At 34.9% G+C, this 10,272-nt stretch overlaps 1 protein-coding gene across 1 annotated transcript; it reads left to right on the top strand.

The window, feature by feature from the left end:
• Nucleotides 1–788: 788 nt before the first annotated feature.
• On the top strand, nt 789–3,596 carry LOC105049808 (peroxidase 47). Its single transcript, XM_010929569.2, is given in 6 exon segments — nt 789–1,178; nt 1,584–1,689; nt 1,692–1,771; nt 2,004–2,166; nt 3,087–3,290; nt 3,293–3,596. Coding segments are annotated over 6 exon segments (960 nt in total). The 5' UTR covers nt 789–962; the 3' UTR covers nt 3,484–3,596.
• The last annotated feature ends 6,676 nt before the right edge of the window (nt 3,597–10,272 follow it).

Raw genomic sequence — 10,272 nt, 5'->3', positions numbered from 1 at the left:
TAGTGTCCTCTTTAGACGTGTAGCTTATTCCACTAGAGGTTGACTTTTAATACAGTAAGCCATCATAAGGTACCTTGCTGAGATATTTCAGTGGAGTCTTTTCAGAATAGTTATCCCAAAGCCTCCTCAAAACATCTATCTTGCAGCTGACTTGTTGGTTGGCCATCATTATATTTCTAGCATCAATTCATATATCAGATGGCCTCTTGCAAGCACATATTTATCCAGCTTTTTCAAAAGAAAGAATAGTGACCCACTTCCTTTGAGGATTATGACAACTAATGGGGAGAAAGCATTTGAACATGGATCCAGCTGTAGCACTCCACTTCCATTGACTTGTGCCACACCCGGCCAGTCCATAGCTCCATTTCTCTTTACTAAGGTTCTGCACCTAAAGCCTTTTAACTTTTTCTATAATCTACAATTAATTATTAGGTAGATTGGCGATCTTGTTGGTGGCCATTACCACTCTTATGTGCCTTACAAATGCGTTGTTTTTGGACCAGATCATGATCAAAGCATGTGGAGTAGTCGATGAAGTGGGCAGGCACATAGGCTTCTAGTGTCACCTTAAGTGCACACCATAGTTTGCACACAGAGGACACAGTGCTTTAGTTGCATGACAAGCTATGCACTTCCAGAAACCCCTTTTAACTTATGTTAAGCATATATATCTTAATCTCTAGTGGCATTGAGCTTCAGTAGCTTTATAAGTGGCTTTTTTTCATAAGAAGAATATCCTGGCCCTGGTGCAATCATAATGCAGCTGTATGTATATATATACCCAGCTCCCTCTCCAGTAATCCCAATTGCAATTGTTCAATTCTTACTTGAACTCCTGCATTTCATATGCACTCTTAACATTTTTTATGCCTCTGTCTCATGGTCTTTGACTCATAATCAAGCTAGGATAGCATTGCTTACTCTAACTGCATCATTTATAGACATCCAAAGCATCGAACATGATTACTTCTTACGTGATAGGGTTGCTACTATTAATTGAGATCTTAATGAGTGGAGCTAGGCTTGGTGTAGATGCTCTATCCATGAATTATTATGCTATGAGCTGTCCTTTTGTAGAGATGATTGTGAGGAATGTTGTGAATGAAGCTCTGCGTCAAGATCCTACTGTGGCTCCAGGACTTCTGAGATTGCACTTCCATGACTGTTTTGTCCAGGTTGGTTTTGCTGAGAGTGTTGATTTATCAAAAGAGATAGCTTCATAGTAGAGTTATCTTATTTAATTTCTCCATTGATGCTAGTTATTTTCTTTAAATATGTAAAGAAGTTCTGGGACATTCACTACAGTAAGTTGAGCTCAGGGACCCAGCCTTTAATTTTACACCATAAGTTGAGCTCTTGATTTACAAATGGAGAACTACAACACGTATCAGTTTGTTTTTGAAAACCAAAACTACACAAAATACCTAAATTGAGTAGGAAAGACTGGAATACTATGAATTCTTAATAAATTGAAGATAGGCCAGCGATCACCAGATCTTTTAACTGGATATTATTTTGAGGTGGCTGGTATTATTGAGCTGACCTGTTTGTTCTAAAGATTTCTCTTCATCTGGATGTAGGGATGTGATGGATCAGTTCTTATTGACTCTACAAAGGATAACACTGCAGAGAAGGACTCTCCTGCAAACCTAAGCTTACATGGCTTCGAGATCATCGATCGAGCCAAGCTAATGATGAGCGTCAGTGCCCTGGAGTTGTTTCATGTGCTGATATCCTTGCGCTAGCAGCCAGAGAAGCAGTTCTCTTTGTATGACATGTTCATTCAGTATAGACTGATTTCTATGAGTAGGGAGCACTTATGCATTGTAGTTTAGCCTAAGTTTTACCTAATTTTGTCCTTCATGACCTTTGCTTACCAGTATATGGTTGTCAATAAGCAACTAGATGATAGTTTCAATTGTGTCCACCACCTCTATTTTCCTTTTGTACTGATCTATACCTTTGTTTACCTTATCTTTGTTTCTTTTGTTGAGTTTTAGACTGGAGGTCCCTTGTATGATGTAGCAACAGGAAGAAAAGATGGGAGAAGGTCCAAAATAGAGGACACAATCAACTTGCCTGCACCATTCTTTAACACCACAACCCTTATAAATATGTTTGGGCAGCATGGATTTGATGTTCAGGAGCTCGTGGCCTTAGCTGGTATATATTATATGTTTTTCGACTGTTCTATTACATCATTAAAAGTGAAACTAAATTGCAGATGGACTGAAGAAAAGGTTAAAATCTTTTAAGAGGAAATAAAATGAAGAAAAAAATTTCGATTACCGAGGGTATACTTTAACTAGATATTTTGGTCTTTTACTATAAACTGCTGATATAATTTACTGTTTGAAATCCCTTAGATCTTTAAATGCACTGCAAAATCGTCATAGTTTTATGATCCTAAATGAATTTTCCAGATAGCAAAAATTAATTAAAATTATGTTTACATGGATTTTTTCTTTTTGGTAAACAGAACTTTATTAAACTAAACCGTGGGAATCAGAAAATAAAATGTCTAAAAATTGAGGGAAAAAAAAAATCAAACACTTGCAATCATGAAATAGATCTTGTATGAGCAGCAACATATGATGCCATCTAATCTGCAGCATCATTAACTTCCCTAAAAGCATATCTTGCTTAAAAACTCTGAGGAGATGCATCCATACGTAAATAATCCTGCATTAATGGATGACCATTGAATTCCTTTGGTGAAACACTATGAACTTTTCCCTCCTCTCTTTATATTTTCATTTTAGATTTCCTCACAACATCTGTTTCTAAAAAGCTCTATATTTGAATGCAAAAGGACAATATATAAGAAAAAGGTAAATAATTATTAAAAGATGCCTCATTTTTTTAATGTCCTCAAAACATAAAATCAGAGCTAGATTACTGCTCAGCATTAAATCATTACCATAATAAGATGGTACAGTATACCATAATCATTTTGGAAGTCTCTCCTTGACGGGCCTTTATATTAGATCTTATGAGTCACCACTGGACCATTAAAGAGAAAGCATGCATAGCTTTAGTATTTGAATTGATAGTATCTTCAGATATTGCCTCTGTTGTTGTAGGAGCTCACACTTTGGGTGCAGCAAGGTGCTCGTCGTTCAAGCACCGGCTGAGCAAATTCGACTCCAGCCATGATGTCGATCCGACCTTGAATTCAAATTTGGCAATGATGATGTCAAGAACATGCATCCAAGGAGATAATGCATCAATGCCCCTTGATTGGACACCGAACTCATTTGACAATGTCTATTTTAATGCACTGCAGATGGGAATGGGCTTCTGTTCTCTGACCAGGCATTAACCACAGACCCCCAAACACAAGGCCTTGTTAATTTTTTCGCCATGAATCAAGATATGTTCTTCTTCAATTTTCAGCGGGCAATGGTTAAGATGGGATTGCTTGATGTTAAGGAAGGTGATGAAGGAGAGATCAGGCTATATTGCCACAAAGTTAACTAATGGTTGTTTGTCTAACTTGTTCAGGTTCAGGCTTTGAATTAAATCTATGTAATCTTATCTTTGCCTATATGAATAAAATGGACATACAAGGTTGTAATGTATTATAGTATCAACTGATGACCAATGCAAAGACATGGCTAAAACAAGATAAAAATGATGGTTGCAAAGATTGTGTCACAATTAAAAGACTTCTTTTATCTGTTGGATGCATTAATCTGTTGCATCGGTCTAAGTGAGATTCTTACAAGAACAGTATGACATGGTACTTGGATCTTCTGAATAAGTACTTTACATACACAGCAGGAGAAGTACATGCAAAATCTAAGCTTGGTCCTTTCTCTAGGGAACCTTTGAAATATATTAACGGATCTGAAAGTGACTCGAAAAAAAATATCCATGTACAAGAAATGTCGAACATCGGGCCATTCGATTTTGTTAATTAATATATAGACGTGGTTATATGAAATAACATTTTTTGTTTAATAACATTATGATGAGATATTGGAAACTAATTACCAATACTGTGTCAAACTACTAGGTGAATTTAAATTTTTTACTTGTATGGGTAGAGATAGTCACAAATAGAAATTCTTGACAAAGATAGATTCATAAAAAAGAAAATAAAGTACATGAAAGTAAATATATTATAACAAATACATAAGTATACTAATGAGGAATATTAAAACAAACCAAATGAAAATTAAAATAAGATAAAAATAGAAATAAAAGCACATAATTAGAATAAATAAACTAAGAATAAAATATAAAATACAAAAAATAAAATAAAACAAAAATAAAATTACACAAATAAATGAATACTAAAATAAGATGCACATTATAGAACAAAAACTTATAGTAGATCAATTAAAAAAAATAAAATAATGTAAAAAACACAAGAAAAAAATTAAACAAAAATTAAATGTAAAAAATGAAAATAAGAAATTAAAAATCTAATAAAGTCATGATATTTAAAGTTAGGGATGGTATCATAGTATAAGTTTTTATTTTTAAATTTTTGAAAAGTGGAATGTCAGGACAGATCATGTCAGAAAGGAAATGGTGAAATTAGAATTAGAGGAAGCATATATGGATCTTCTAATTACATAAATTTTTCTTTGTGATGAAACATGCATTATTTATTTGAAAAACTAAAGATAATATAGACAACGATTTGGATAGATGGAATCCTTCTAGCATATTCTTCTCTTTAATAGTATGGTATAGATAAAGACTTTGATAGTTGTTAGAGACATCAACAAAAGAGGCTTAGATAGCACATGGAATTGGCTTGACCAATTACTTGCCCCCATAAAAAACCAAAAAGGTGCCATGGTTGGTCCACTAACATGCCTAAAGATTATGATAACCTCATACATAAATTACCGTCAACTTAATATACTATATATAGTTAGATCATTTTTTTTCTATGTGCACTTAACTTCTGTCATTTCAAAGTTTATCTCAACTTCTAAGTCTTTGTTACCAAAAACCAAGTTAGCTTTTATCCATGAAAGTAAAATTCTTCAAGTTTCCAGTGTGCCGGCCAAAACGATATGGTGGTCTCGGAGTGATGAACCCTAAGATGTTCAATAAGAGCTCGTTGATGAAGCGACTGTGGAACTTCTTCAATAATTTCAATCGAACATAGAGAAGGGTGATTCACGACATTCTCGTCAGCCACCCCATTCAGTCACCTCAAAAATGCTTCTGAATCTTGGCGTAACATTGCCAAAACAATAGATCTTTTCTTGACAGATTTCTCTTTTAAGCTGGGCAATGGCCAATAGATTGCATTTTGGTTTGATAGATGATACACCAGCTTACCTCTCAAGGACATCTTCCCAACCCTCTTCTTCCATGCTTTTAGACCAGTCATTACAGTCATAGAATTCTTGACCTCCGTTGACCAACGAGCATTGTTTAAGGATAGTATGGCTCCATGAAGTGAGGGGGAGCTTCAAATCCTTTCATCCATGACCTCCCAGATAAGTCTATCATTGGATGAAGACAAGATCGAATGGTTCTGAAGCCCCCAGTGCAATTACAAGGTCAGGGATGCATACCTCTTCTTCACCCATGGGGGAGTCATCTCTCATTTTGCTCGGCTGAATTGGTTACTTCTCCTATGTGAAAAAGTAATAAGTTTTCAATTGGCTCGCATACAACAGCAAACTCCTTACAGTTGATAACCTTAGAAGAAGGAATTTTTCTTTGCCTGACCACCATCCCTTATGTGGAGAAGAAGAATAGACTGTTCAGCATCTGCTCCTTGCATGCTCTTACTCCTGAATTTGGAGTTCATTCTCTGACACACTGGATCCGCCACAGCTGTCGGGGTCTTTCAAACTTCTCTGGGGACATTGGCAATAAACTCTCTCAAAGGTGCACTCCCGAATGATATGGCATAGCTTCCTTTCTGTGATATGCTGGTGCCTATGGAAATGACAAAACAAGCGAATTTTCGAATTTGAGGCCAAGAGCATCTCCTTATTGAAGCAACAAAGCATAGCTCAGAAGAAATCTTGGATACCTTCAGACCCTACCAAGAGGCTATCCCAAATGCATAATCCTCTTGACAAACTAGAATCTCAGGGTTGCCGAGTGCACCAGTCTAAAATGACCCCCAGCAATGAAGTGGGAGTCTGAATGCAATTCCCCACAGGTTTTGGCATTTACAGGCTGAAAGTTTTAGAGTATCACAGACTTCTTACAGCTCTAACAGGATTTTCAGTCTCATAGTCTCACAGACCATCTACAAGTCTTTTTACTGGCTCTGTAAACCTCGGTTACTGACTCAAAGATCATTTACAGGCTTTACAATTTTTTTTTGATTTTACAGACTTTGTAAAACCATTTACAAGCTTTACTCCCCTGATTCACGGTCAATGTCCCCGGTTCTTGTGTCTTTTGTTCCCCTCTCACCTGCTGAGCCCCTCTCAGTATCTTTCTAAATACAAACTTTATGTAATTATTTTCTTCATCAATGATCATGGGTGCTGTTTCTGCCTCCTATTCAATAAAAAAAAATGATCCTCCAGCTACTTGCTATATGTTGACATATTCATTTCACATTTCCACCCACTCATTTTTCAGTATAGATAGATTCTGACTTGCAATAAAGGCAATTATCTTTACTAAGAAAACCAAGTTAAGGTCTTTGAACCCATCAAATTTCTTATGGTTGGAAGATAAGTATCCTGTTTATTAAAACTTTATACTATATAGATTGTATTTTTGAACTAAATTGAAAAATATATAATTTTCTTATTAAATAAGAATGTTATTCAAATTTAAAGATAGATATACTTTTTACCTGTCTCCCTCAACCACTCTATACAAAGATCCATTTTGAAAATTTTCTTTTTTGTCTCTCTTGATTTTGTTTTTATCCAAACTTTATCTATTAAATCTAACAAAACTAATGGAAATGGTTGATTATGACAAACTTTTCTTCGTAAACATGCATTTGTGCTTCCTAAATGTGTATTTGATTATGACAACTAATTATAATTTGCCCCAACAAAAGCAATTTTAGGAACAAGGAAGCCTTCAAATTTAGAAGGCCAATTGTAGGGAAGGCAATGTCTTGTTATTGGTTACATGATTTAAGCTATTGCAAGTTGGAATTGATGTTAAAGATTTCCCTAGGTTTAATAAAAGAAATAAAAAAATGGATATATGCTCTTCTCGAAGGAATTATATGTAGAGATCTGGAGGGACTTATAGTTTAATTAGTTGACATGTACCGTTATAATAGTGATATTATATGTTCGAGCCCTACCAAGCCCATGTGATATGCTTAATCAATGCTCTGGTGGTCGCCTAAACCACTCTCTTGGATAGCCACTGCCTCTCTTCTGGAGGCGAAAGAAGATTCAATCAATACACCAGATTTGCCTTCTTGTAAGAGGACGGTGATGAATTGTGTTATTAGCCTGATCGACCCCTACTAGTGTATATAGTGTATAAATATGATGATTTACATTCGTATTTATAATTTCCTTCTCCGCCCATCAGGCAAAACCTCGTAACATATGACAAGAATTTTTTGAAGTGATTGAAACGTGCACCATAGCATTGTTAAACCATACAGGAATTATGAGCAAAAAAAAAAGCCAAGATTTAAACTTATTATTTCTCAAAGACAGCAACCCAAGAAGAGGAGTGAATTGGGTTTCTTAAAAATTAACTTCAATAATTTATGCATAAAAATAATCTTAGAAGTATTTGTAGAGTGCTTGGTATATAAAATAAAAAGATAGCAGAAATAATAACATAAGCAAAGCATAACAATCATAAACATAAAAGAATTTATAGTGATTCGGTGCTAAACTTAGCACCTACGTCTACTCCTCAAGTAAACTTACTTAAAAATTTCAACTATAACATCTTCAAGATTATAGTTTGATTATTTGTATCAACTCATAATTTAGTGTAGTTGATTTTATCTAAATTATTAACCACAATCTTACAACTGATTGGTTTATCATAAGCTCACAATCAATTTTAATTGGTTTTGGTGAAGATACCATTAAAACCTACACCATTAAATTTTTAGGCTTGAACCAACCTCAAATTTCCACACCCAAAAAACTTGTTACAATAAAATAAATAGAAATATATAAAACAAAGTTTAGAAATAATAAAACTCTATTAGGCTCTGAAAAGTTGAGGTGGTGAGCTTTCAATGCTTGGACTTCTTCCTTGAATACTTTAGAGGATTGAGGCAGCCTTCAATACTTTTTCTCAATAATAGTTGGCTTAAATTAAAGCTCTCTTCCTCACTCTCAAACTAAATGAATGTAGGAAGGCCTGAATTTAAGGTACTCTTTAATTTTTTTTTTCTGAGTTCCTTACACTATCTTCAAGAAAAAATAACTCAATAAACTTCTCTTTCTTTTAGAACTTGCAAAACTTGGTTCCCTTCAAGAATCTTTTATATATATGGCTCAAAAATATCTGCAATTAATGCTCTAGTTATTAGAAGCTTGAAAATAGCCATTAGAATGAATTAATTTATTTTATAAATTTTAAGAAACTAACTGTTATTTTGTCAGAATTGTATGAGTTAGCTTACCCAAGCTCTTAATAGGTTAACCTTCAACTTTGAGTCAGTTAAGAGAAAACTCTGAGGTGGCTTAGCAGTATATGCCAAAATTTTATTGTTCTGGTTGTCTGAGATTGGGTCGGCTCAGATCTTGTCTTGATCGGCTAATTTGATTGCTTGATTGGCTAATGAATTTTTTAAGTCGGCTCAAAAGACTTGCTGATTCATATGGCTTTCTACGCTCTTCTATTTTTGAGGTTGAGTTAGCTATCTTTCTTCTTGAGTCAGCTAAGCTCCAGACTTAGTTGGCTATCTTGACCATAGGATCAGTTCAAAGAAATACTTTGAATCTTTATTTTTCTATCTTCATCTTGCGTTTAAGACTTGGTCGGCTAATCCAAAACTTAGGTCAACTAAGATCCTGTCTCGATCAACTAAGATAAAAATATGGTCGGCTAAGAAACTTGTTTTGAATTTTCTTAGTTTTTGTCTTTCCCTCAGACTAAGACTATGTTGACTAAGCTTCATGCTGGGTCGACTTAGTTCCATGCCAAGCATGTTATAAGGTGTTTTAGATAGTTTTCTTGACTAATTTTATTCTAGAGTAAACTTGCCTTCTCAAATTTAATTTATACAAGTGTGGTCCTGTTGAGAGATACTTCTAAACTAAACATTCATTTGAAATCTGTAGATTCTTTGCTTCCAACTAAAGGACTTTAATTGGGAACATTAGTTTTCTTGAGAATACATCCTTTTGAGTCAAATAATTTAGCTCATTGAGAAATCCTACAATCACACTCAAGGCATCATTAGTAAACATGATTTATACTCAAATACTTTTGGCATCATCAAAATCAATTCTAAGATTAACACTTTATACTTGCATGTAAATAAACTTGGAACTCGTAATTTGCCCACATACAAGTGTTTAGAATTAAGGTTGGAAATGAGCCCGAGACAGCTCAAGGCTCGTTAGGTCAGGTCAGCTTTGTGCCGGACCTTGGGCTAGGCCTAAAATTGCTTGGGTTAGATTTGGACCTAATATAGGGGCCATAAAAAATTTTGGGCCGGACTTGGTCTTGCACTTGGCCTAATGTCCTGGCCCAAGTTTTGGTCCAAAGCCTGAGTTCAAGACCTAGTCTAGTCTAGGCTTGAATTTATTATTAGGATCTTCTACCATGTGTCTTTCTAGTAGAGCTTGAGCATTCTAGGCCAATTAGGCCAACAATTTCAGATCAATTGAGATATTTTGGTAAAGTCTAGTATTTTGGCCCATATAAGTTTTAGATATATGTCCTAAAAGTCAACCTGGCTGACACATATATACATTATTGGGCCATAATTTTTGTAATTAAATTTTTGAAATAAATAAATTTGAATTATTTTTTATTCATGTTATGTTTAAATTGTGTCTATGAATCGTCTAAGGAATTAACATATGATGTATGTATTCTCAAGAGTTGAGAATTTGAGTTACATATCATTAATGGTTAATTCCTAAATGCTCTCGATTAATGGATCATCATAGAGATGGTGACTGATCCGGATAGATCGGTGCATAGATCACTTTCTTTCATAGGTAGACGAGTCTCGAGTCTACACCATAGAGACACTGGAGTGAGAGTACAGGTGCTTGATAGAGATCAAGGGTACTGAGTGTGACTAACATGAGAAGTCACTAGGATGGCTATCCACTCGTCAGTGGCTTACTCAAAGTAGCAGTTGTGTAGATAATTCTTTGA

Source organism: Elaeis guineensis, chromosome 8 (assembly GCF_000442705.2).
Source record: "Elaeis guineensis isolate ETL-2024a chromosome 8, EG11, whole genome shotgun sequence".
NCBI classification, from domain to species: Eukaryota; Viridiplantae; Streptophyta; class Magnoliopsida; order Arecales; family Arecaceae; genus Elaeis; species Elaeis guineensis.
This window is presented reverse-complemented; position numbering and strand designations above follow the sequence as displayed.